Source organism: Halichoerus grypus, chromosome 6 (assembly GCF_964656455.1).
Source record: "Halichoerus grypus chromosome 6, mHalGry1.hap1.1, whole genome shotgun sequence".
In the NCBI taxonomy this organism is placed as follows: domain Eukaryota; kingdom Metazoa; phylum Chordata; class Mammalia; order Carnivora; family Phocidae; genus Halichoerus; species Halichoerus grypus.
The window spans coordinates 175,264,224-175,291,587 of record NC_135717.1 but is presented as its reverse complement, the minus strand read 5'-3'; the positions used below and the strand labels follow the sequence as shown (position 1 = coordinate 175,291,587).

The window sequence follows — 27,364 nt, the reverse complement described above, 5'->3', positions numbered from 1 at the left end:
GCCTCGGATCCAGGGGCCGAGGAATGGCCTGCGCCGAGGTCCTGGCAAAGGTTTAGGGAATTGAAAATGATTAAGAGGGAATGGGGCACTTAGTTGAGCAGGACTGCAGGGGTGCGGGTAGGTGGGTTCTGAGCTAGAGTTCTCCTGCCCCGGCTTGGCTAGGTGGGACCCAGGGTGGCTGGAAACAACGGCCCTCGCCCTACCCCACCCCAGCGAGTCTCGGGTCTGGCTGGTCCTCGGCAATTAAGCGCCTCCCAGTTCCATCCCCTCGCCCAAGAGTGGCAGGCTTGAGGGCGTCCAGGGCTGTGACCCCGCGGAACAGCAGAGGAGCGTGGCCAGGATGGCTGTAAGGCGGCGGGTCACCGGCCTGCCCCTCAGGACAGACAGAGCTTCCAGGGGCTGTGCCAGACTGAACCGCTCCGGCTGTGCGAGGCACCGCGGCGGGGAGACCTCGCGCTCTGGGCTCTGAACGTGAGCACGGAGCCGGGCACTGCCGAGGAGACTGAGCAGAGGCAGCGGAAGAGGCGAAGCAGGGAACCCCTGGGGGGGGGGAGCTTCTCCCAAAGCCAAGGGGGGCCCTCAACATCCTCCTATCCGTCCCCATCATGGTGCTTAGTCCAATGGCTTCTGCAGGATGGCACGCGAGCCATCCCCCTGCATCAGGCGAGGCCTGTCTGTCCCTTCCCTGTCCCCTCCGAGGTAGTCTCTCTGGCAGCAGTGCTCACAGGTGGGGGTGACCCTGGGTGCTGGGGGAGGGCTCTGATCCACGTCTGCAAGGGAGGCAGCAGATACTTGGGTGAAGGGTGTGGCCCAGGAGGACCCCAAGCGTATAATTGCTGGGGGGAGGGGAAGCGAGCCAAGAATGGCTATGGGGGTGGGTGGTCTCTGCCCTGCCACCCCCACCCCCACTAGAGACTGGAAGCCGAGGGTCCACCACCACCTGTACGGGACGTTCTCCCGCACCCCACCCCCACCCTTGCAGGCGTAGAGGAGCGGCCAGCCCAACCGCAGGTGTCTCTTCAGAGACGCACCCTCCCCTGCGGGCCGCCCCCCCCAACTCCGCGCACCCAATCCCCCTCCCCCTGACCAGTCCCAGGAGGCCGATCGGAAGGAAGCGGGCCTGGGCAGGGGTGTGTGTGTGTGGGGGGGGTGGATGTGTTTGTGTGTCACGGGGGAGGGAGGAGAAAAGGGAGGGGAGAGCCCGGGAGCGAGGGAGAGAGAGCGCGCGGCGAGCGAGGAGGGCGGGCGGGAGGCGGATCCTCCTACCTGGGGCGCGCTCGTTCTCTCGCAGCTCGCTTGCCGGGGCCGCGAGTCACCTGGGGAGGCGGACAAGTGCGGACACATTGGCCGCCGCGGCGCTCGGCGAGGCGCGCACGGCCCCAGGCGGCTGCGCCCAGTGGAGGCAGCGCCCGCCCGCCCGCAGTGCTCCGGCCCGGCCCCCGCCGGCGCTCGTCGCGCCCGGCGATCTCTCAGCCCAGCTCCGAGGTCGCGGTTCCCGGCCCCGGTCACTACCCAGGCGCACGCGGCGGCGGCGGCGCCCCGGGCTCACCATGGTGGCAGCGCGCGCTGAGTGCCCGCGCGTCGCCGGCCGCCCGAGCCGCAGCGCTGGCTGAGAGCGGTCCACCGAAGCCCCCTGCCCTTGCCAGTTCCCTGCCCGGCCCGCGCGTCCCCTCCGGCCGCCGCTGTCTATGGCGCAGCCCCCCTCCCTGGATCATGCACAGAAACTTTCGCAAGTGGATTTTCTACGTGTTTCTCTGCTTTGGCGTCCTCTACGTGAAGCTCGGGTGAGTATCCCCGTGGGCAGGGGCCGCAGCCCCGGGGAGGGGCCGCCGGGAGGAACCGGTTCCAGAGGGTCGCAGCAGAGACGTGGGGCCTGAGGGGGCGCCGGCGGCTCTTGGGGATCCGGGGCCGGCCTGTGTGTCGGACCCTCGCCCCGGCCCAGCAGAGACGCCCCCAAGCCCCACGAACAGCAGGTACGCCCGAAGTGCGCCGAGGACAGGGCTGGTGGAAGGAGAGTAGGGCGCGCAGACGGCGGCCGCCAGGCTCGCGGGTAGCGGCGAGCGTGCCCGGCGCGTACTTTCACCTGTTTGGGCTCCAGGCCCTGGGGGTGGGACGCGCCTTCCCTCCCCCGGGCTGCGCTGGGCGCCGAGCCCGGGCCGAGCGCTCGCCGTCTGGAGGGCGCGCCGGGGCCAGGAGCCGGGGGCGTCGGGCGGCCGGGAAGGCCTGAGCGGGCGGGGGGCGAGCACCCCGGCCGCGAGCCTGCAGGCCGGGGCACCTGCCTGGGCCCTTCGACCCTATCCATCACCCGGACGTGTTGAAATTGCCTTGACAACTCGTCCGGCTGGCTCGGGATGGGCCGCGCGGCGGGCCCGGCCGCCTCGGGCTCGGTCCGGGGCCCGCGCCCCCGCCCGCCCTGGGCCCTCGGCCCGGCCCCCTCTCGCTGCGCTCCCCCTCGCGCGGCCCGGCGGGCGGGCGGGCGCCCGGCGGGCCGCGCTCGCTGCTCGCTGCAGTAGCTGCTCCGAGTCGTATTTCCACATTCCTGAACCCAGCCGAGTCCTTACCTGTTGAGCTGCGATCTCCTTTAGACAGAATCTGTCTCGGCCTTGCTCAAAGTGGGGGTGGGGGGGCCGATGTGACCGTGAGGGGGTGCGGTGCACGTCGCTCGGGGGCGCCCACGGCCGCGGGCCCTGCCGCGCCTTGCGCCCCTACTGTGCGCCGCGGGGGCCAGGAGGCAGGCCGGGCCCTGGCCAGAGCAGAGCCGGGGAACAGCCCGGCGGGAGACGGAGACGCGGTTTCCCAGGCTGAGAGGTAGAAGCACCACCTGATAATCATCTCGTCTATCGCCGGTCCTTCTGTCGCCCCCTCCGCCATTTTATAGACGGGGAAACTGAGGCCGGGGGCTGCAGAGGCAGGGCTGGAAGACCCTGTCCTAGCCTCAGTTCTGCAGGCCCGGGCTGGCATGCCTACCGCTGCTGGCGGTTCTGTTTATTGTGGGTCTGTGTAGGCTGTGTCCCTGGGTGTTGGTCTACGGAGGTGAGGGTGCCTGCACTGAGTCCGCCAGGGGGTGGGGGTTGGGAGGGAGGCACTGTTTTGGATCTGCAGCCCCTGCAGTTCCTCTCGCTGTACCCCCCAAAGTAATGGGCAGCCCCTAATGAGGCTCTCTCTGGTTCTCAGCACTAAGGCTTTGTCTGCTCCTGGCCACCCTAGATTTAGGTCCGCGTTTTAAGGATCAGGAAACTGAGCAAGGGAGGCCAAATCACTTGTCTCCGAGAGTAATAGGCAGAGCTGGGACTGGCTCTGGCCTCCACCACTGACCTCTCCTCCTAGCACCAGCACCAGTTTCTCAACAGGAGTCATCCAAAAGAACACCCCCCCACCCCGCCCCCCCAGCTTGTGGGAAGTGCTCTATGACCTTTCCCTCCCCACCCCAGGCAGCAAAAGGAGCTCGAGGTGGTGCCCAACCTGGGCTCCCAGGGCTGGTTGCAGGGCTCAGGGGCCTACATGATGGACCTACCGACCTCCGGACACAAGGCAGCTTCCCTCTCCCCTCTGTAAATGGGACTGCGGCTCTGGCCATCCTAAACAGGGTGGTGGCCCGTGTCTGAGTAGAGAGAGACCAGTGAGTGAGACCCGGCCTGTGTGCCTGCCTCTCTGGGAGTGGGCAAGAGAGCCAGGCGCTGCCTTCTGCCTCCACTCAGGAGTCCTGGTGTGGGAAGCTCCCCCTGCCCCCGCTGTGCCCCTTAAAACACACACTCCTGGAGGGGAGAGGAGAAAACCTAATCTCCAAACACCCTGTGGAACCACATCCGGGAAAACCAGGGAGCCACCATGGGATCTGCTAAGGGGAGGGGGCTGAGCCTCGGCCGCTACCTGCCTGCCCACCTTGGAGCAGGGGTCTTGCTTTCTTTACAGTAAAGCCATCTTGGCCGCACAAGGCAGGGAGGAGGGGGGGGCTGGACCCAGATGTGACCCGAGGGGTTAATGACTTGGGAGTCCAGTGCAGTAAAGATGAGGTTTGGGGTTCATTCCTCCCCCTCACTCCTCATTGGTGGCTTTGGCTGGAGGCTTAATCTCCCAGGCTGCCTCCCTCATCCGGGAAGTGGGATCACAGTAGCACGTCCTTCACCGGGTACTGTGAAGATTCGTCCTGGGTGCCTGCACCCTGGGGGGAGGGGGGCCCAATAAACACCTGTGAGCACAGCCAAGCTTTCCTCACTGTTAATGACCTCAGTATCAGCACCCTGGGGACTCCTCCAGGTAGTGGATTTTAGGGCCATAGACGTTCCAAGCCAACGTCAGAGATTGCATGCCCTGGGGGGATATTCCATGATCATGCCCTCCCCCAACCCACACCTGTGTGTGCACGTTTATGAATGTGCATCGGGAACCTCCCCCACTCGTGCACACGCGGCCACCACACAGACGTGTAGCCCCTGGGGGAAGCTCCCAGACCGGCAGGGATGGAGAACTCCGGCCTCACAATCCCTTTGGGGATCAGGGCCTCAAGAGTCAGTTTGCCTTGGATTTTGAGCAATTTCAAAACAGATGGCTTTGGGGAGTCACAGTTCCTCACTTTTGGACTGAGCAGGCTCCAGGCTGCAGCCCTCAGGGAGGCCAAGCCAGGGCCGGGACAAGCCCTTGGAATCCGGGCATCCTCTGCCCACTGGAATGGGGTTACGAAGTCCCAGGATCAGCCCTGCTCCATTCCTGCCCTGGGAGAGGCAGAGGGATCCGGTAGGGTGAAGGTGAAGGGGGCAGCCCCCTGCTTCTGGATGCTGGGCATGAATCTGCATGCCAGGTCTAGAAGATGGGAAATGCCCCACCCCTGGACCACTGGCCATATCTGCACAGACCTCTCTTGTCATCATCCCTGCCTTGTGCTTTCGCCCCATCTGACAGGGTCTACACTGTATCCGGAAGATCATTCATATATAGCCAGGCTTGGCAGACAATAGGAGGTGGGACTCAAAACCTCAAAATAGGAGGTGGGTTTCTGGCCTTTAAAAAAATCACTGGAAGAAGAAGGATTGTTTAGGAAGTGTGTCCTTGTGAATCTGCTCCTCCCTACACCTATCCCAACCGACCCCTCAAAGGAGAGCAAAAGAAGTGAGACGGGGAAGCCAAAGTTGGGGGCCTCTGTGAACCAATCAGGGGTGCCTTCTCACTGCCTCTCGAAAGAGGCACTGAGGCAGGACCCTACAGAGACACCAGTGCGCATGTGCACAGGTGAGCCCTGCCCGGCTGGGCCTGGTTGGTTACGGTGAGAGTGTGCGACTCCCAGGCAGCCTAACCGAACCCCGGGCGCGCGCAGCCGAAGGGCGGCACACACCGCGCATCTGTGCGCACACACCTGCGTCCTCACAGACGCGCCCACGCTCCCGCGGGCACACGCAGGCACACGCAGGCACATGCAGGCACATGCATGCGAACACGAGAACAGACTACCGAGCACAGCCCCCCAAGAGGAACGCACGCCCCCGCGCGGCTACCCGGCGGTGCCTCCCCCCAGGTGCACCTTCCAGAGCAGGCCGGAGCCGTGCGGTTCGCTGAAGCTGGGCGGGGAGGTGGGGGGATAGGGGCCAAGGCAGTTCGGGCAAGCCCTGGGGGCGGCTCCTGTCGCACGCTCCGGTCAGCCTCCCCTTTAAAAAACCCGCCCGCAGAGGAGGCGGATGTAGGGGCGGCCCGTCCAATGGCAGCTGCGCGCCTCGAGAGACTTGGAGACTTGAGCCAGAGCGAGCGACAGAGCCGGTTCCGACCGATCGACGGACGGAGGGCTAGACAGCCGCCGAGGCGCACCCGCTGCCCGCTGCCCGTCCCCTCGCTCCACACTCCAGCCCCAGCGCCCGCCGCGGCCCCGGCCCCAGCCCCAGCGCGATGCTCGGCCCTGGCGGCGGGGCACGGACGAATACTGCGCTGGGGCCCGCGCGCCCGGGTCCCTAGCGCCTGGTGTCGCCGCCCCACCTCGGGGAGGGCCGCGGAGACCCCGGCCTCAGCTGGCCCAGGCGTCCTGCCCGCCGGGCCCGCCAAGCCCTTCCAGGAGCGCCGGCCCACCATGCTCCTGCTGTCGCCGCGCGGCGCGCTCCTCTCCGTGTACTGCCCGCAGATCTTTCTCATCCTGTCCAGCGGCAGCTACCTGTGAGTGCCGCGGGCCGCACGCGGGGCGGGCGGGCAGGGGGTGGTGGTGCAGGAAGCCCTCTCCTCGGCCTCCGGCGCAGGAGCCGGGCGGGTAGGAAACTGGGCAGCGGAGTCCCTGGGCGGGGCACCGGGTGCCCGACGCGCTCCGTAGGCTGGGACTTTGGGTCTCCTGGTCTGCCTAAGGCGCCGAGGTGGAGGACGTGGGGGGCGGCTGCAGCAGTGACAAGTTACGGCTTTGGGGTCAGAGAGAGCGTGGCCCGCCACAGGCCCTACTGCCCGGGTGGCCCCGACTGTGCGCACCGAGCGCGAGGGCGGGAGGGTGCGCGGCGGCGCGGGGATTCCCTGCGCGGTCCCTCCGGAGTCCCGGACCAGCGGGATCCCCTTCCCTTTATAAATCCACGGGGTCGACCCGCGGGGGCCGCCCTCGGGAGAGCCGCACGCACACACCCGCTCCCCCGCGTACACACCGCGCACACGTGCCCTCTGCGCCCCACCAGACAGCGCCCCAGCTGTCCTCGGTGGCGGCTGCGGTTTCTCGCGCCGTCCCGCCGCGCTGAGCCCCCGACCCAGCTATGCCTACTCCTCACCTGGGGGCGAGGGGGACGCGCGGCGCGCGTGCGGCTGCCCGAGGTGCGCCCTGGGGTCCTGGCCGAGGCAGCGCGCGGAGCGTGGGCGCGCGTGTGCGTCGGGACGGGCAGCGCCCCCCGGGCTCCGGGAAGCTGCAGGCAGGGCCGGGCCGGGCCCAGGGAGCCGAGGGGGCGCGTCGGCGCAGCAGCGGCCTCGCCCGATTCCTAATGGGACGCATATGCTCTGGCCTCCGATTTAAAAAGAAGTTTGATTTATGGAACCGCCGTTTGGGGGAATTTAAGCTGGATGCTACTGATTAAACCTCAGAGCTAGTTCTCCCTCCCCTTCTCTCCTCCCCTCCTCCTCCCCCTCCTTTGCACGCGGGCCACGTCCGGGGTCGCCTAACGCGGCCAGAGGGGGCAGGCGCTGCCTTCCCGCTCCGTGCGCCGCCCCCACCTCCCGCGCGGCCGCAATCCTAATAAATGCCGTGCCCCCACCCCCTTTTAATAGAGGCGCAGCCAATTTCTCCTCCAGCTCCTAGGAAATTACTATCCTACCCGTTTTCCTTCTATAAATAGTCGCGCATCTTGAAACAAAAGTTCGCAACCGCAGCCAGATGCTGCGAGGCCCGCGGTTTCCCGGGCTGTGGGACATAATTACAAGGTCCAGGCGCAGAGAGTGCTCCAGGCCCGGCGGGCAGCCCGGCTGCAGAGGCATCGCCTGGGGAAGGTGGGGGGGGGGGGGATAGGCCGCCCCAGGCAGGGAAAGGGGCCGGATTGGGACCGCCTGATCTTTGGGGAATCAGGCTAGGAAAGTCCTGCTTCTGGCATCCCTCCTGGGAAATGGATCAACCAAGGGGGCCTTGGAATCCCAGCCTCCAGTTCTCAGAGGTCAGAGGTCGGGAAGCCTCCCCCTCCCCCTGAAAATTCCCTCATCTCAATCTTAAGCTAGAGAATCAGCAGCTACTATGCCTTAAGAAACCATTTTTGGAGCCAGCTGGCTGAGGTTTGGCGTTAATGGGGAGGTGTCCAGGGGTAGGAAACCAGGAGTCCTCCGGGGGTTGTCTGTGGAGTAAGAATCTGAGAGGAGGAGGTGGGCAAGGGGCTCAGGAGCTGGAGAGAGTGGGACCAAGGCAGGAGTGAGGGGCTCTGGGGCAGGTGGTGGCCAGTATGCGTGGGTAGACCCCAAGTTTTCCTTCAGGTTGGCTCCCCCAATCCAGGCCTGCAGTGATTACCATCTGTGCCCACATGGGCTCGCTCCCTGCGTGTTCACTGCCACAGCTTTGTTGGGAAAAATTCTCCAAAGGCGATAGTTTTCCAAATGTTCCCCGGGCCAGTGCGGAGGTCCAGGGTATGTGGTGGGGGGCAGCGAAGCAGACTCTGCCCCCTGCCCTGCCTTCGGTGACCCCTGCTCCAGCACCAGCCCAGCCTGACCATCAGCTCCCCCCGCCCCGGCCCTGCCCCGGGGAGAGAAAGTGCTGATGCCAGGCTTTCCTGGGGAGAAATTCAGTTAGCTGCTCCCAGGAGCGAGAGAGGGAGCTCTGGGGTTTCCCCTGCCCCGTTTGGTGGGTACAGTGCTGGCTGGGCCTGGAGGAGGCCACGGTGGGAGCAGGGCCCCGGGGCTGCAGATGACAGTGAGAATGGTGGGAAGAGCCTCGTGGGTGGCTCTGCACTGATAGCCGGGTGCAGCTGGGGCGGCCTGTGCAAAAGTGCTTTGAGAACAGCTGGGGGTCAACAGTAAGCCCACCTCACCACCCCGGGAATACTTAGGCAGGTCGGCCCTGTGGGATCTGAGGATGCCAGGGGCAGGAGGGGCCCTGGGCGGAGGCTTCTTTCTGCCTCAGAGAACTTTCCAGAAGGCATCCCACTGCTGGGATCACAGACACTGGTGGACAATTGATCCTGCCCTTTTCATCTGGGCTGCTCTCCCAGCTCCCTGTCTTGGGCTGTGGTCCGTGCATAGCGAATCCCAGATGCATGCCTGGGCCCCTGCCACTGATTGGGTCGGACGGGTGTGCTGGCCTGGAAGGGCCCCGAGCCCCCGCCTGATGCCGAGCTTGGCTGGCCTTGTGAGGCAGCTCTGGCCAGCCTTACCCTTCTCTGCACCACTGTTGTCAGGGCAGAAGCCTCCACGGCCAGTGGGGGGTCAGCGAGGGCCCCAGAGAGGGCAGGTGGGGGGCCGCAGGTCAAGAAGAGGGCTGCGGTGCTGGTCAGCTGGTCTGGGGGCCTCGTGCCAGGACCAGGCTGTCTCCTGTCCTGGGCAGGTCCCTTCCCGTCTTGGCCTCCCTCTCCCAGATGTGGAGGTTGGCTACAATGATCCCCCCAGGTCTTCCGGTACGAGCCTCTCATGGTGACCGCCCGCTCTGGGGAGCTGAGTGAGTCATGGGTGACGGGGCGGTTACTCACCGACCACCTGGCTGTGGGGGGGCTGGGGGGCGCTCACCACTGCCCTGCCAAGGCTGGGCCTCTTCCCGGCTCCACCGCTGTGGCTTTATTGGTGGTGCCAACCGCAGCCCCAGAAACGCTGTGGGCACGACCCCGGGGGGCGGGCATTGCTGAATCAGGCCCCCTCCCCTGGCCTCGGAGCCTGTGTGGCAGCAGAACGGGGCCGCCCAGCTTAGTGTGCATTGGTTTCCCCTTGGGAGGAGCAGCTCCCAGCCTGCAGGCTGCGTCTGCCCAGGTGTGGGAGTTGCCCTGCTGTGTGGCCTTGGGCGGGTCCAGGGGCTTCTCTGGGCCCCAGTCTCCTCACCGGTGGTCGGTGGTCAGGAGATGGAGATGCTTCCTCTCTGCAGACGCATGTTGGGCCCACAAGCCTCCGGGACTCCAAGGCACGTGTGGCTCCGTGCAGTGACTTATCCAGGGGGTTAGCGCCGGGGACCTGCCCGGGACCCCTGGCCTGGGCTGCAGAAATGGCGTTTCTCCGGTCACAAAGCGCTCCCGGAGCCTTTGCCACGTGGGCACGGCTCATCAACTGCTAATCGAAGGGCGGCTGGTGCGCTCTGGAAATTACTTTTGACCCTGTGTGTGTGGGGAGGAAGGGCCAGGAGGGGCGGTGGGTGCTCATGTGCTTCCTCCAGGCTCATGTGTGCCCTGCAGCCGCGTTGAGGCCCCGCAGGGGAAAGGCTCATTTTCTGACCGAGTTTCCCTTGAGTCCTCCCTGCTCTGGGGTTCCCATCCCTGCTCCTCTTCTTGCTGCCTGGGTGCATTCTGTAACCTGGCTGTGCCCTGGGGGGCCAGGGCCAGTGGGACTCAAACTTCTGGAGTGGCCGTGAGGACTCAGCAAGCTAATGCAGAGACGTGCCCCGCCGGGTTCTTGGTGTACAGTAGGGGCTCGAGAGATGGGGTCACGCTCAGCCATTAGGAGCAGGGCGGCTGGGCAGCTGGGACGCAGAGGGAGGACTGGTGGCTGTATTTGTTCCGGGGAGAGTGTTGAACTCTCTGGGGTGTCTCAGAGGGCTTCCTAGAGGGAGTGGCACCTAAATGAGCAGAGAGGCCCTCTGGAGGTCACACAGAACCCAGGGTAATGGCCGTCCCGGCTCTGGAACCAGTTCTGCCACTGCCTTTGGGAAGAAATTCGCCCTATGGTGGTCCCACAGAGAAAGGCTTGCCCGGGCCCCTGGGGCCTCCAGGGGTGATCCGGGCAGGTGCGAGATGCTCTGCGGGGAGGAGACCATCGTGAAGGGAAGCGATTTTTGAGGCCCTGACTTCTCAGTGTTTCCACACTTGGCTCCTCTGGGGACGCTGTGGACACAGACCCAGCAAATCACACACCGTGTCCCCCAGAGCCTCACGCCAGCCTGCGGGGGCAGGGGCCAGGGCCACATGGCCTGTGGGGAACCCAGAACTCCTGCTGGGGGTCTGGGCCAAGGCTCTGTTGTCAGGCTAGCCTGGGCGAGACCCCGAGGGTGGTGGCAGGGGAGGGAATGGGATGGGGTGGAGGTCTTGACTGTAGAGACCCAGACCTTCCGTCAGCTCGGGTTTTGGGGGGTACCCAGAACAGGGCCCCTCTTTGTGCGGCCCGTGGCCAGTCACCTAAACTCTCGGGACCTCTCCCCCCGCCCCAGGGCAGATGGAGGGGCTTCAGCTAGTTGCCCTGGAGCCTCCATTTTGCATGGCCCTGGGTCCGGCTCAGATAGGGCTCAGCGCCCCCCCGCCCCCCCTCCGCCCCGACTTCCCCAGCAAGGGACAAGAGGCTGGGAGCTCTCTCTTGTCAGATGAAACCTCGACCCAGGGCTCCCTCAGCCTGATGAAAGGGTCATTGTGTGGTGCGGGCCGCCCGCTGGTCAAGGACAAAACCTCCGTTTGTCCTCCTTCCCTGGCGCGGGTCTGGGGCCTCCCCTTGGGCTGGCTAACAGGGTGGGGGTGGGCACAGGTGCGCTCCCTCCTCCCCTTCTCCATCTTCCCTGTCTCCATCACAGAGCTGCTCAGCCTGCCCGGGCCCCCTCCCGGTCCTGCCCTCAACGTGGGGTGTCCTCAGCCTCTGACTTGGGGGGGAGCCCCAGGCCTGGGCCACTGGGCCAGCCCCGTGGTTGGCAGGGGGGTGGTGAGCCCTCCAGCCCTGGAGGCATACAAGCAGATGCAGGATTGAGGGCCAGGGATGCCGGGCAAGAGCCCTGCCTGGAAGGAAGCCAGCACTCATGGGTCCTCTGTGCAAGGCAGCCATGGGGTGTGGTTGGCCCGCTCTGTGACTGGGGATGCAGGGGCCCTGGGAAGGTCATCCCACAGGCTCAGAGGTGGAGCAGTTAGATTCTGAGCACTGCTGACGCCACGAAGCACTCGGTCGGAGGATGTGAGTGGAACACACTAGCACTATGCAGCCAACTGGCCATCCTCCTGCAGACCCCGAAGCCCGAGAGGTGCCCGGAGCAGGACGGACAGGACACCAGCTGAACCGGCAAGCAGCTCCCCAGGCATCAGCCGTGGTCCGGAAGGGCCTGAGTCAGCATCCCCTGGCAGTCCCATCCTGATCAGACTGGGGGCCTCCAGCGCTTTTCAGACCTTACCCCCCCTCCCCAGGCCACCCCTGGTCCAGACGCTCCTCCACAGCGTCTCAGACCAGAGGTGCTCTGGGTGCTGGAGTCCTGCTGCGTGCCCAGCGGGAACTGTGAATGAGCAGGGCCCCGGGGGGAGGGAGCCTTGGAACAAGGGTGGGCGGTGTCTCAGCTTGCCCTCCCGAAGCAGGCCTTGGGGCTGCCGGGGTGCGGGGGGCCACCATGCTGAGGGGTCTAGAGCTGAGATTTCAGCCCTCACTGTCCCCAGTGGCAAACAGATGAAGAGCCCCTCTGAGTGGGAGTTCCTCCAGAAGGAGCTGCCTGCCCACCAGACAGAACCCTGACGGCTCTGCGTTCCACCTCTGGAGGACTCAGGTCGTCTTGCGGAGGCCTTCCGTCAGGGGCTGAGGGGCGCACACCAGCTGGGGTCTGCTCCGAATTTGTTTCCTCCCTGGCTGCCTGAAAGGGGGAGCTAGCGGGGGCCCCCTACTTGGGGCGGGTGAAGTGAGGAGTGTGAGGGGCAGAGCGCCCAGTAACTCCCTAGGTCACGCTCAAGGTGGCTGAGCTCATGTTTGAACCCAAGCCTGTCTGCCTTCTCATTCACTGTGTGTAAGAGAAACCAACTACTCCGGCTGGTTAGAATTGTCTAGGGACCAGGAGTCATGAGGCTCTGAGCGAGGGCTCTCTCTCTGTCTCTCTGTCTTCCCTGCCCCCACTTCCCCACGTTTAGACTTGGAACCAGAGGGGCACCTTCTCTCCAGGTGTGTGAAGGGACCAAGAGGCCCTCAGATTTCTGCTCCAGGGTCCCTCCCCGCCTTGGGCCCCAACCCAAGGGGCCCAGAGACTGGCTTGAGCACAGAGAGAGAAGGTAGTCCCCACTGGCCCCTCCTGAGCTTCTAAGTTGGGCCAGCATGTGTACACATGGTGTATTACCATGTACCACGGGCTTTGGGCAGCCCTCCGCTTTTCTGCCTTGGCCTGTCGCTGTGGGTGGTGGGTCTCAGTGCTTCAGGCCCCTCTGTCCCCGCCTCCCCTTCCTGCCAGGACCGGACACTGCTCCCAGCTTGCCCTTCTTAGCAGCGACTGCAACCCCCGAGCCAGGCGAATAAGGCGTACGCGGGTGTAACTGGGAAGCTCCCCTCCTCCCCCGTCATGTACACAAAGCCCTGTGGGGTCCTACAGAGCAGGAGCCTGACCCATCTGCAGTGAGGGCGGATCAGGGGAGATCCCTCACAGAAGGTGGCCTCCGACCTGGGCCTTAAAGAATGTGCTGGGGAGAGTGGTGTTCTTGGCCGAGGGGCAGCTGTGGGGCGGGCCGGGGGCCCGGGGAGCGGGCTGGGGCAGTGGGAGGTGAGGTCACAGTGGTGGTAGTGCAGCCCCAGGCCCGGGTCTCAAGCAGGGCAGGGATGAGCTAAGGAGGGCCCCTGGGTATGAGTGCACCGAGCAGGGGAAACGGGGAGGGGAGGAGGCTGGTCCTGCCGCCCACGTCCGATGCGGGTGGGGCCGAGGCCAGGGGACCGGTTTCTCTGAGGCAGGACCCACAGGTGGATGGGGGGCACAGTGTGGCTGAGGGGGTGCCGTCAGCGCCCTTGGAGGCCGGGCCTGTGGTCGTAGCTGCAAGTAGGTCACTCCTCCCTGCCCCCCCCGCCCCCCACCGTCTAGCACCCAGCGCAGTACTTGGTGCTAAGTTGGTGCCCAGTAAACACCCTCTTGGATGGTCGGATGGCGGCCTCTGTGTCTGGGTCCCAGCGAGGCCCATCGACCTGGTCAGGACCCACTTGCCCAGTGGATGGCCCCAGGTGTGCGGGCCCCCAGTGCGCATGGGTGGGCACAGGGTGGGCTAGGGGGCTGGGTGACTTCCTGGCTCCTTGACTCAGGTCTTCCCAGGGTGACTTCACTGCTGGCGGGGAGCACCGGGAATTTCCAGGTGCTGCCGACACGCCCCCCTTTGGAAGGAGCCCACGTCTATCACCTGCCATCCCCTTCTTCCCTGGGGGCCCGTCCTGTGGGCCATCCACCCGTGTCAGGCCCCGCGGTGCGCTCGAGTGCCACACTTATGGACCAAGCCCCCATCACAGCCCCGGCAGAGTCATCACCCCCTTGGTGGCACTGCCCGGGGGTGGAGCACGATGCCTACGCCCATGACACAGGCTAGGGCACCAGCGGCCAGCCTGTGGGGGGTGCCAAGGAAGTGCCAAGGAGTACGCATCGGGGAGCCCGGGGGGCACGGAGTCAGCAGCCTGGTTCTGGTTGCTCACTCTGTGCCCAGTAGCTTAGAGCACAGGGCGTGGGGGACCCCAAGGAATGCGAGGTCAAGCCTGCTGTTGGTCATTGTCTGGGGAGGCGTGCTGGGCAGAGGGCTGAGAGCTGCCCCGGGGCTCCCGTGTGTCTTCTGTCGCAGACCCTGCCTGCCTGGCCATGTGATCAGGCAGGGCGTCACTCCAGGCCTTGGCTCCTGGAGGTTGGAGGGTGGACCCCCCACCCCCCTTCCATGATCTCCTAACTGCAGCTCCAAGAGCCAAGAGGCAGGGAGTGAGGCGTGATGATTGCATTGCTGGGGACATCCTCCTTGCTGCCCAGCGTCTGCCCCAGGGGACCTGGGCCACAGGTTGTTTGCCAGCCCCTTCTAGAGGGGTGGGGAGAGCCGACGGTTCCAGGTGAGTCTGAGTGTGAGCCCAGAGCGACCCCTGGCTCCCTCTCACTGCCTTCCTTCAGAGGTGGAAATTCCTGCAGGGGGAGGAGGAGGGGAAGAAGAGGGGAGGCTGAGGAAACAGGTCCTTAGGGCCTGGGGCAGAGAGCCCAGAAGTGGGGAGAAAAGCCACAGGGCTGGGTCCTGCTCTTGGCGCTGATACCTAATCCCTGCCAGGTGTCTGTGTGGCCTCGGACGAGGGGTGGAGGCTGGCTGCAGAAGGCAGGGGTGGTGCTCAGTACTCCGGGCCACTTAGTGACGGCATGGGGTGGGAGGGGGGATTGCTGAGCCCAGGGAGGGGTTCTGAAGGTGCAAGCCCCCAGAAGTGCTCACCACATCATGTAGCTCATCACAGCCAAGCCTAATGAAGGGCGGAATGGGCTGCTCCTGGGGGGGGAGTGAGCACCCTGTCCCATAAAGCATCCAAGCCGAGGCAGTTGGCTGGGGTGCCCTGGTGGCCCAGGAATTCTCAGAGGGAGCAGTGGGATGCTTAAAAAGTGAGGTGGGTGGTGAAGGAGCCTTCCCCGGGGTGCTCTGGCCCAGAGGAGTCCCCAGGTTTGGTAAGAGGAGGGGGCAGGGCTGTAGAGCTGGGGAGAGCCTGGGTGGGGCTGGGCTCTGCTCTGAGGTGCCCCGTGGCCCAGGCAGGCCCCCGCCTTCATCTGTTCCTAGAAAGGGGTCCCCCAGGATGCTGGCCTGAGGCCGGGTCCCGGGATTGGGAACTCAGCCCTGCTCTGCACTCTGCACGAGGTGATGGCCCGGTGTCCTCTGCCTACAGAGACTCAGCCCCCAAACCCTCTGCTCAGACCATGTCCAGAGTAGCCTGGAAGGCTGAGGTGCTGGCTGACCCATCAGGTGCCCAGACTCCCAGCCTGGCCATGGGCCAGATGCCCTGCCAGCTTCCTCCCACCTGTTCCCCTCGCCTGTCTGTCCATCCCTCTGTCCTGAGGTTTCAGGTTGACATCCTGGTCACCCAGGCCTGCAGGGTGCCCCGGTGTGACAGATCTGGGGCATTAGGGCCTAGGCCGAGGCCAGGTCTAGGGGTCACATGCCCTGTGTGGCCTCAATTTTCATGCACCTTGAGGTGTCAGTGTCCACCTTTGTACCACGGGAAGTGAGGAGAAAGGCCGGGGGTAATTCTGGGGAGGTCCACAGAAATCGCAGGAAGTGTGTTCATGGCCTGGCCAGGCAGGTATGGCTGAACCTCAGCCCCCAGCAGCCTCCTCAGGAGACTGGCTTAGCTGTGACCATGCTGGGAGGGAGGACAGAGGGGAGGCCAGGGGCAGGCTTCTCGGAGGAAGAGGCACCAAGCTGGGCCTGGAATCCTGCCCGGCTGCTGGAGGGGTCTGGGCACCTCTATCCTTGCTGGTCAGTGTGGCCTGAAGCCAGGAGTGTCATGATGGGCCCTGGATGCCCAACAGAGGTCTGGAAGGTTCTGAGGTCAGAGGTCAATGGCCTGGGGTTTTGTGGTCACAGGGAGCGGATGAGGTTCTGGTTTCACTGACTTAACAGATGTGGGGGCTGGATGGACCCTCTGGACCCCATGCCCCCTCATCTGCAGCTCCCCGTGCCCCCCTGGGTGTGCTTGCCCACCTCTAGCAGCCTCAGCCCTGCCCAAGACCCCTGTCCACTGGGGTCCGCTCCTGCTTTCTCCCAGGAGTGCTTGGTTTCCCTCCAGGGTGGGGTCCCAGAATGCCAGGCCAGGAATGCCAGCTATGTGGGGAGGGCGGGCGGTTGCCCGCCCGCCGGGGGCGCGAGGGAGCAGGCGGACGCTCCGCTCTCTTCCCCAGGAACACTGCGGGCAGTGAGCTGAGCGGGGCAGTGGGCTGGAAAGATTGCAGCAGGGAGGACCCATGGTGGAGGGAGCCAGCCTGCAGGAGCCCCACCTGCGAGCAGGGGCTCTTCTCCCCATTGGGCAGATGGGCAAACTGAGGCCAGTGAGAGTCAGCGGCTGAGCAGACCTCGAACACAGGACCCCAAGCCCTGAGAACCCTCTTTAGGATACAGCCACAGGTATGGCTTTGGTCCCTCACTACACAGGGAGATGGGAAACTGAGGCCTGGGCAGGGCAGGGAGGGGTAGAGGGATGGCTTCATTTGCCAGCTGGGCCCCTTCCTGCCTCCACCCTCTCTCTCTGCACCTCCACTGGGGAACCCCTGCCCACCACCCATGCAGCTCCCTCTGGGTGTTCTCTGGGAGCCCCGTTCCTCATCCGTAAAGTGAGGCCAGCAAGGTCCACCCTGAGGAGCTGCGGGGCAAGGGGGGGGGGTGGGGCAGGGTGGGGGATGCCACTCAGGAAGGGGGGTCATTTTGGCTTGTCCCTCCCCTGCAGGGCATCCCCCCACCCCTTCCAAGTTCTTCCCGCCCAGGCCAGTAGGGGGAGAAGCCATTGGCCAAAACAGGGCTGATCGTCCCTATTTTCAGATGGGAAGACTGAGGCTCAGAACAGACCGTAAGGGCGGCCTTCCCGAGGTATGGGGATGTCCCCAGGCCCCATGCTGCCCACTGAACAGGACCGAGAGCCCCAGCAGGGGAGGGAGGTGAGCAGACTTAAGGAACACCAGGAGGACAGGTGGGCTGAATGCCCCCGGGCCTTTGCAGCGGCCGTGTCCAGCTCTGCCCCATCTGTTCTGTCATCCTGTTCCACCCCACAGAGGAGGGCTGTGGGGACCCCGCTGGTGCCAAGCTCTGGCACTGTGCTGGTGGCTAGAGCAGTCTGCAGAGTGACCCCAGACCTGGAAGACATTCTTATCCCCATTTGGCAGGCAGGAGCACTGAGGCTGCCACGAGCTGCGGCCCCACATGACTCCTACTGGCTCCAGAGCAGGAGAAGAGCCTCTTCCGGCCCACCTGTGGCTGGGAAGTTCTGGGCTGACCCCTGCCCACCTGACAGAGAAGCTGGGGGGGACGTGGGGTGGGTGGGTGGGCGTGGGGGCCAGCTGCCATCTTCCCAGGTATTTGCCGGGTTACTTCCTGGACAAGTGGACCCAGGCCCGCCTCCCGGGCTGATCGCAGATAATTAGAACATTCTTCAAATATTTTGCCGGAGGATGCCCGAGAAGGAAGAATTATAAAGCGCCCGGGGCCAGGAGCGTGGGCTGTAGGAGCTCTGGGCAGCTGGGCAGCCGGGGCCAGGGCCAGGGATGGGGCCCCAGAGGGAGACAGGGGATCTGGCCCAGGCCCGACCAGCCTGTCCCCACCTCCCAGGGAGCTGGGGCTGGGGTGGGAGTTCACATCCAAGGCCAGCTCAGGGCTGGGGTGGGTGCTGGGCCGTGTTGGGGATCCCTGCCCTGGGGAACTCATAGCTTGTGGGGGTGGATAAACCTTACCCCAAATGGCTTTAGAAAGGCCTGAGGGGGTCAAGCACAGAGTCCTGGCCCCTTGGGGGGCAGGTGGGTGAAAAGGTCTCCAGGAGGAAGGGCTCGGCCGTGGGGAGGTCAGTGGGTCTGGAAGGAGAACGAAGGTGCAAGGACGGAGTGATGGAGGAGCAGCAATAAGGGGGTGCCTGGGGCTGACCTCATGGCTGACACGCACATCCCTGACAGCTCAGGGCTGGGAGGCCCGGCTCAGGCTCCGGGGCTGCTGTCCAGCTATGCGGGGCAGGGAGGTCGTGGCCCAGAGGGCAGAGGAGGAGGGTGGGCTGCCCGTGGGGAAGCCCTTTCTCATCACCGCTGACCTTCCTAGAAGTGGTACTCGCCACCTGAGCGGGGGGAGGGGGACCCAGGAAGGGGCAGATGTCCCCCGGTGGCCCCCCTCTGGTTCCTGTGGCTTGTGGGGGAGGGGGCTGGGATGTTGAGGTCCAGCAGGCTCCGTCATGAGGTCTGAGTTCTGGGAAGCACTTGGATACTGCGTCTCCCCCATGGAGGGCTGTCCCGGTCCTAGCCTTAGGAACATTCCCGGGATTCTGTGGTTGGTTCGGGGCAGGGGCTGCCCCAGCCCAGAAGCCTGGGAGTGGGGGCGGGCTGCATTACAGCTGGTGTTCGGTCCAAAGAGTAGGTGCAGAAGAGGAGCTCGGGCTGGGCTGGGTAGGGGGCCCTGATGTAGGGGGGCATTCCCCCTCTACTGGGACATCTCTATCCTGGGCTGTGGTTTGTGGGGTCGGTTGCTGGGGAATTTGTAAAGAGAAACGGGATACTGAGGTGGAGTTGCCTGGGTCTTGCGGCCTCCTCAGGACACACGGCCACATCGGTGCCCATAGTTTTAGGGCCCTGTGCACAGATCAGATGGCACGGGGCTTCCTTGGGGTCTGAGAGGCTGGTCTGCCACGTGGTCCTGGGCTTGCGATGACAGCATTTCTCTCTGGCTCTTTAAATAAAAAAGGCACAACTTGTCCAGTCCCTGGTAATGCCAATGGATCAAAGCCCTTTGAGGTCTACCTTGGGGTGGCCTTATCCCCACAGGCCCTGGACCCACTCTGCCCACCTCCCACGACTTGATGCGCTAGGCCTTCATATGGAAGGCTGACGTTTTCTCAATCACACGTAAAATGGGAATAAAAGCTAATTTTTAATCAACCTGTAGCCGTCTAAGTGAAAGCGGGGGTATGCTATGCGTGCCCCCAGCCACCTGCCCGCCCAGCCTGCAGCCCCCCGCCCCACTGAGGATGTCTCAGCGGCATCTTGCTCCCTGTGCCAGCTGGGGTCACTGTCCCTGGAAGGGGCCCCCTCAGCAGGTGTGAAGGCTTCCATTCGTGCATTCCACTCATTCACTCTGCCCTTCTCTCATTCACTCGTTCCGTGATGACCACTGAGGGTCGGTGCCCAGTGCGGTGCGCAGTGGGGGATGAGACAAGGCCCCTGCCATCCTGGGGCCAGGAACAGGGCGGGGGGCTGGCCTGTTTGGAGAGAGTTCGTGACTCAGCGCCTGGCACGAATTAGGGTCCTCCTTCAGGAACCGCTTAGGGAAGGCTCCCCAGTGTAGGCTGGCCTCCAGCGCAGCTTCCTGCCCTCCCTGAGGACCAGTGGGGGAGGATGGCTCTCCAGGTAAACAAGTGAGCACCCCCTAATTATCTTTGAGGGTCAGGGACAGGGATGAGGAGGCACAGAGCCGTCTGGGGGCAGGAAGTGTGGGTCCCAAACCCTGTTCCCTACCCTCCCTCCCTGAGCTACTCAGCAAGTGGCTGGGCCCTTCTGGACCTCTGGTTCCTATTCTGAGGGAGCAATAGAATAACAACAACAACAGCAGCAGCAGCAACAACGATAATAGTAACAATAATAAAACACCTTCCCACTGAGGGAAGCTCTTATCCCAGAATCCAGCACATGGTAGGTGTTCACTCTGCCTTGAGGCACTAACTCTGAATGGCGTGAGGGATCTGGCTCCTGGGACAGGATTTGCAGGGTCGTGACCTCCTGAGTGAAGCAGGGCTGTCCTGTGTGGAGACGGGGGAGGATAGGATGGTTCTAGTCCTAGGAATAGGGGGGACACTGGCTCCCCCATCTTTCTCCTCGCTGAGCCTCAGGGTCCCTGACTGTGAGGTGACCCAGATATTGTTCCCCAAGGAAGTCGGTGGAGGGGGGCTGCCCCTTGGCCCGAGTGGGGCTTGACCTAGATGAGGTCTGAACCAGATTTGGGCTGCACTCTGGCCCAGGCCGGCGCTGCCTGCATGGGGCGGCTGGCCCAGCTCACAGCGGCCCTCCCCCAGCACCTGCCCCGAGGTCCGCACACGCTGACAAGGCACGAGGGGGTGATTGTTAACATTCACATTGTATGTCTTAAGTGTATTTTCTTTATTTTAACTTTTATAAGAAAACGCGAGAGTTCTCATTCTGATTTTGCCAGCCCTATGACGTTTTGTATTGCAAAATTTTGCTTTCTTGTTGAGATATAACTTACATAAAGTACAGAAATCTCGAGTGGACAGCTTGATGCGTTTTTACGTGTGTGGGCACTCACGTAAACCATTTCTCAGCTTGGGCTAGAGAACAATCTGGAACCCAGCAGGCTCCCTCGGACCCCCTCCCCGTCCGTGCCCCCGAGCTCAGGGTAACTTCTGACTTCTGGCTCTTCCGCTCGGCAGTGGGGGAGAGTCACTCACGTTGTCACACGTAAGCTGCTCGTAGCCTCCCACCGTGTGAATGTCAGCTCTGTCATCCTCCTGCTGATGGACACCTGAGCGGGTGTCCCAGCTTGGGCTGGAGACGCCTGTGTGGGCTCTGTGGCGAATGTGAGCACTAGCTGCCCCGGGGTGTCTAGACCCCGGACTGAACCTGCTGCGTCAGAGGGAAGGGCCGGTCCAGGAATGAACCCAATCGTGGTGGGTGCAGTGGCGGGTGCGGACCCCCACTGGCTTCCGAATTGCCAGTGTAGGTGCTGGTCCTCGCGATAAGCACAGCTGGTCCCTGATTCCCACAAGGGACTGCATCCTGGGGGCTCAGTGAATGGAGGTCAGTGATGGGTCCCCAGTGAGGGTTAATAATGCCCAACGTCCGTGACCTCTCATCATCAGCCCGCATCACATACTCCTCCCAGCAGCCCCGATGGACCAGTGTTATCAGTAGTCCCACTCCGCGGATGTGGAAGCCGAGACACAGAAAGTTTAAGCAACTTACCAAAGGTCTCACTCACGTTCCCACCCTCTGCCCCACAGGGCTGCCCGGTGGGTGACGTGGTACCCGGCTAATGTCATAGCAAGCGTCCCACCCTCCTGGCCTCATTCTGCACCATCTGTTGCCTGGCAGTGGTCACCTCGCCCCTCACCCTCTGGCATCCCCTAGTCCTAGCGGCAGCCCTGACCCCTTGGGACCTCTGGCAGGTAGGAAGCTCTTTGTCTTGTCCCTCGGCAGGCCCTGCTGGCACCCCGTGCCCAGTGCCAGGAAACAACAGGGAAGTGCATCCCTGCGGGTCCTCTGCCGGCTTCGGCACCTCTGGTTGGAGATCAGAGGCCCGTCTGCAGTCCCCGGGGACAAGGAAGAAGCCCCTTGTCCTGCAGGCTCCCTTCATGGGGCTGGCCCAGGCTGGGGCTGAGGAACAGTTCCAGACTTTCAGCTTTGCCCGCTCCTCCTGGCATCTTACCTTTGTCCCGAGGCTCCCGAATAGTGCAAGGAGATGAGTCTGGAGCAGAATTTTCCACGGAAAAAGTCAGCGACTGAAACCGGAGGGGCCAGCCCGGCCACCGTGTGCTCAGGGCCACTCAGAACCTCCCTGCTAGCTCTCCCGGGGCACCTGGGTGGGCAGCTGCGGGCCGAGAAGCCACCCGGGGTGATCTTGCTGCTTGGGGGTGAGAGCCAGGCCCACCCTGCGGGCGGCTTGCTGAGATGCCCACAGCATGCCCTCACTCCCAAACTGCCAATTATTCCAGGACGCAGCCTGCACTCGCCCTCCTCCCCTGCTGCTCCTCGCCCCTCCTCCACTCCTCCCTGCTCCCCACTCCTCTCCCTCCCACCATGTCCCCTTTCCCCTCCCCGCCATGCTTCCACCCTCCTTGCCCCTCCTCCAGATCACCAATTTCAAGTTACCATGTATTTTCGCCCCTTTCCACTCTGGCGGATTCCCTAACGAGGATTCCCATAACCGCAGCCCCCGCCTAACCCTCCAGGTGGAAGAAACAGTGTGGCCAAGGCTAGGGGTGTGGCTGGCAGGGCCATGCCTTCTCAGGGAGGGCAGACTCGCTGCGAACCTGTGGGCCGTAGGGGAGGGAAGGGGCAGGGTGGCTGAGACCTCAAACTCCAGCAGTGGAAGCTGTCCGTCAACCCGGAACTGAATTCATGAATGACCTTGGAGGATTTTAAGCAAGAGAAAGATTTAAAGCTGTGTTTCGAGACTAAAAAGTGGGCATTGTTTCCCGCTCTAGGCTCTCGTGCTTGGTATGCCCCTGCTGTGGGGCACCACGCTGCCTCCGCCTGAGTTCTGGAGTCAGAGACCGGGCTCTGAGCCTGGCTGTGCGGCCTCAGGCACGTCCCCTCGCCTCTCTGAGCTGCAGCCTGCACAGCTACGACATGGGGCTGTAAGGAGAGAGGACTGAGACCCAGCAGAGGCCCGTGTTCAGAATGGGTGTATTTAATTTTGTGAGTGGATAAACCCCCACATTCTAAGGGAGACAATTTCAAAATGACTTCTGAATTAGCAGCCATTTCTCAGTATTTATGTTCCTGGCACAAAATACTGTGTGACTGTCTTCTCCGATGCCTTTACTTCACCTTCGACCCGCGCACTGGCTGCTGGGGGCTGGCTGGGGGCTCCCATGCCCCCTGCTCCATCAGCCTCACATGCCCTTACAAGTGGGGATCAGCCGGGCAAGGCCCCTCTTGCCCCCTCCTACCTATCCCACCGATGTCCAAGGGTGCAAAAGTCCTGTGTATAGATAGACTTTTTAAAAATTGTGTTTAAAATACACATACAATTTGCCACTTTAACCATTTGAAAGTGTGTCACTCAGAGGTGTATAAGTGCATTCCCGATCCCCTCTATTGGGCTCCATAACTTTGTCATCACACCTGCCAAGCTGGCGCTCCCCGTGCCTCCTCCCTGCAGCCCCAGGCGACCGTGGGTCCACTTTCTGTCCTTTGCCAGACACTTCATGCAAATGCAATCATACAGTGTGTGGTCTGTGTGTCTGTGTACTCAGCGTACTCGTTTTGAGGTTCCTCCATGGAGCATGATCCATACTTCATTCCTGCTTATGACCAAGTAGCATTCCACCGTATGGAGAGACCACGGTCTGTCTGCCCATTCAGCCCCTGGTGGACATCCGGGGTCTTTGCTCCTTCTGGCTCTTGTGGACAGTCTTTGTTTGAATACCTGTCTTCAGTTCCGGCATAGACCAAGGAGTGGAATTGCTGGGACCTATGGTAATTCTGTTTCACTTTTTGAGGAACTTCCTGACTGTCATCCGTAGTGGCTGCCCACATTCCTGTTGGCGATGCACGAGGGCTCCGATTTCCGCACAGCCTGCCAACACCTGGCACTTTCTCTTGTTTTGACCAGGGGCATCTTAGCGGATGTGAGGTGGCACCTCGCTGGTTTCGATTTGCATTTCCCTCATGAGTGAATTTAGGATCTTTTCACTTGCTCGTTGGCCATTTACGGCTCTTTAGAGAAATACCTATTCAAGTCCTTTGACCATGTTTAAATTGATTATCTTTTTGTTATTAAGAGGCAGGAGCTCTTTCAGACATTATCTTTGAGTATTTACTCATTTGTTCAGCAATTCCACGAACAGTCATGGGCAGCTACAGGGGGCAGCCCCGGGAACCCCAGATTTAGCTGGGACCTGGCCCTGCCCTCAGGTGCTTGTGGTCTGCTGGGAAGGCTGTGGAAAGGGCCACGGTGAGAGCCCAGTGGTGAGGGTGGTACTCGAGAGACAGGTGCCCACCGTGTGCTTCCTCCTTGCCTGGGGACCAAGGGGTTTGAGCTCAGGGGACTTGCACTTGGGCACAAGGCAGGTAGAGTTTGCCGGACAGAAAAAGGGAGAATGAACGGCATCCCAGGCAGAGGGACCAGCACAAGCAAAGGTGGCAGGGTGGTCGGAGGCCAGATCCCGGGAGGCCTCTGATTCTACACCAAGGAGCCTGGGGAGCTATGGATGGGCTTTGAGCGGGGGAGTGACATGGTGAGACCTGGGTGCTGGCGGGGGCTGGGAGTCTGCCTGGAGGCAGGAGACCAGGGCTGCAATGATCTGTTTCGGCCCCTGGGGTCCATCCTCAGTCCCCTGGGGTCCCCCCATTCAGAACCCATTTGTCCAAGCTCCTACCCCCAACAGGGTTCTTACCCCAAGCAGTGGGGGGCTCTGCAGCCTGGAGACTGCTGGGAGAATTTGGGAGCGGGGAGCTTGCTTTTAGCATCTGGGATCCAAAGCAGGCTCTGTCCCGAGGCCTGGAGGCTGGTTCCCATCCATCTCAGTTGCCCGGGTCGGTTTTCTGAGCATCTACAATTACTTTGGGCTGAATTCCCCAGATTCCAGCCCGCTCCCAGCCCAGCCCGCCCAGAGGCTCTTCTTCCATGCCAGCCTCGGGCATTTCTGCCCATTGTGCCCGTGGGAGACCCAGGGGGGTCTTGGCCAGATTAGTGAGTGGGGCGGGCAGGCCTTGGGGATTGAGTGTCGCCAGGGGGCCCAGCTTGCAGCACGTGCTGTGGGCTCGCGCCACACGGGGACTTTCCCAGCTGGCTGTGGGTGCTTGGCTGCCCTGGAAAAACACTGACTTGTTCCTCTCAAGAAAGGGGCTGGCGGCCAGTGGGCAGGAGCAGAGAACTCAGGGCACTGGGAGGCCAGGGCCGTGGACATCAGCTTGGGGAGCCCCTGGTGGTCTCCCTCATTCCCACACTTTGTCCCTCACTAAGCCAGTCTGGTCTCTGGTTTGGAAGCCAGATGCCACTCTGAAACTCAGCTTTTGCCCATAGGTCTGCCCAAACCAGCCCCCACCTCCTTCCCTACTTGCTGTCCACCCCCTCCTCTGGGAGCTCAAAACCAAATAACTCGTGCCCCTTCTGTGGAAAATAGTTTGGTGGTTCCTCAAAAAGCTAAACAAACGGCCACATGACCCAGCAATTCCACTCCTAGGAATATGCCCCCCAAAACTGAAAACAGGGACTCAAACAAAACCTTATACGTCCGTGTTTGTAACATCTGTTCACAAGTGCCCAGAGGTGGGGGCAGCCCAATGTCCGCTAACTGGTGAGTGGATACACGGAAGGTGGTCCCTGCGCGCGATGGAATATTACTCAGCCACAGAAGGGACGGAAGCACGGACACCTGCCACAATGTGGCCGAACCTGGGAAACATGACGCGAAGTGAGAGCAGCCAGACACGGAAGGGCACATATTATGTGACTGCATCTCTATGGAAAGTCTAGAATCACAGATTCCTGGTTGCACGGCCTGGGGGAGGGGAGAGAATAGGGAGTGCCTGCTGAGGGGCATGGGGTTTCATTTTGGGGGTGGTGAAAATATCTTGGAACATGACTAAGTGCTGCAGACCTGTACCCTTCAAAATGGTTACCTGTACGGTAGGTCCCCTCAGAAAATAAACACGCCGGTGACACCTCAAGTGAGCAGAGTGAGCCTGGCAAGTGCCCTCCGGTCTTGGGAGGGCGTCAAATTAATTACACGGCGCCCCCAGGGGACCACTCGGAGGATACAGTGTTGCAAAGAGGACCCTGCCCAGCCCAGCACACAGTAGGTGCTCAATTCACATCAGCTCCTGGTTCCTCCCCCAGTCTACCCAGTCGTCCAGAAACGAGTGAATGACAACCGCAGTTGCCCCATGGGTGCAGCCTTTCTTCCTGTGGTTGTCTGGTCTGAGCCTATGTGGTGGAAGTGGTGATGGGGGGGGTCAGATGTTTCATACTCCCATTTCATGGATGTGAATACTGAGGCTCAGAGAGGCAGAGCGCCTTCCCAAGATTACAGACGGGCTGCACGTGGAGTCAGGACCCTGTGGGCTTCGCTCCCAGCAGGGCCAGCCAGCTCAGCAGCCTTCCCGGCCCAGGAGCTACAAGTGATGGGGAAGCCCAGTGGTCAGGAGTTGGGGGTGCTCTCGGACAGTTCGGAGCTGACGGTTGTCGAATCCCAGGCGTGAGGTTCTCTGGCCCGAAGGGTCTGTGTGTCTGATTCAGAGGCACGGAGAGCTGGGGTTCTTGCATTCCGTGGGACTGTTGACTCCCAGGACCTGTGACCCATGGCTCTGGCCATGCCAAGGCTGAGAAGGCATGGGCGTGAGTGCCTTTTCAGGCTGGGATCACGCGTTTTGGTCCATGGGAAATGGATTTTCTAGGGAGTCTCTAGGAAGAACTTGGCACATGGTGGGCGCCCGGAGCCCACTGGCTGACCGAGAGACCGAGTGAGGCAGGACGGCAGGCAGAGGGCAAGGGGCCCTGCGCCGCCACTCACCTGCCCGTGTCCTCTCCCCTCTCCGCAGAGCACTGTCGTCCGTCGTGGCCCTGGGAGCCAACATCATCTGCAACAAGATTCCTGGCTTGGCCCCGCGGCAGCGCGCCATCTGCCAGAGCCGGCCCGATGCCATCATCGTGATCGGGGAGGGGGCGCAGATGGGCATCAATGAGTGCCAGTACCAGTTCCGCTTCGGACGCTGGAACTGCTCTGCCCTCGGCGAGAAGACCGTCTTCGGGCAAGAGCTCCGAGTAGGTAAGGGCGCCTCCGGGCTTGCAGGGACCCAGCATCGGTCGGGGCTCCAGGGGCCAGGCCACTCCCCTGTCCCCACGGAAGGCCGCGTGGGGCTGCGCACGCTCCCTGGGCTGCAGCAGCCCATGTCTTTGCTAGAGCAGCTTGCCCTGCGCCTTTCTCCGAGCCTGGCCTGGAGGGGGGCCAGCACCCCAGGGAGACCCAACCGTGTGAGTGGCCGAGGGGTGTCTCGCCGGGCCGTGGGGCTGGAGGACGGCGCTCTGGCGAGGCATGAGCCCATGGGCGGGCAGCACCGTGCAGCGGTTAGAGACCCGCCCTGCTCCACGGCTGTGCGGAACTAGGCACGCCTCTTCCTCTCTCCTGCCTCCGTTCTGTATCTGGAAACGGGATAAGAGCAGGAGTTCCTGCATGGGGTTTTGGGGTGGGGGAGCTGGAGGCGAATGGTGCCATTTATGTGGAAGGCATTCCAGGCAGAAGGAGAGTGCAAGCAGAGACGCGTGGGATGCTGTGCACACGTGTGGGAGCGCCGAGGAGTCTGACGGGCTGGAGGGCAGGGCAGGGGGGCGGGGGGATGCAGGTGGAGTCAGGCTGGGGAGGGTGGTGGGCCTCCAGTGCTATGGGCAGTGGCAGCTACCGAAGGATGCTGAGCAGGGGTGGCCAGGTCTCTGCTGGCTGTGTCCCGCTGCACCATACACCGTCCCTAGGTCACATGCTCCATCTCCATGTCCTCACACAGCCCCAACGGAGGCTCCGTGGTGCCCATTTTACAGTGAAGGAGACTGAGGCCCGGTTGGGGGGAGCTTACAGGGAAAAGTGGGACTTCCAGAGCCTGACCTCGATTGGAATCCAGCTGTGTGATCCTGGGCATGGCACTTGGGGCCACTCAGGGCCTCAGTGTCCTCAGTTG

At 62.8% G+C, this 27,364-nt stretch overlaps 1 protein-coding gene across 2 annotated transcripts in view; it reads left to right on the top strand.

Moving 5' to 3' along the window:
* The first annotated feature begins 1,322 nt into the window (after nt 1-1,322).
* WNT7B (Wnt family member 7B) overlaps nt 1,323-27,364 on the top strand; it is a 49,844-nt gene continuing 23,802 nt past the window's right edge. The window contains exons 1-2 of one of the 2 annotated variants that reach the window (XM_036120578.2): nt 1,323-1,784; nt 26,234-26,460. In XM_036120578.2, the coding sequence (XP_035976471.1) occupies nt 1,714-1,784; nt 26,234-26,460 (298 nt within the window). In that variant the 5' untranslated portion in view covers nt 1,323-1,713. Of the gene's footprint in view, nt 1,785-5,877; nt 6,136-26,233; nt 26,461-27,364 lie in introns of those variants that run through there. The other variant, XM_036120577.2, reaches the window with a different exon arrangement.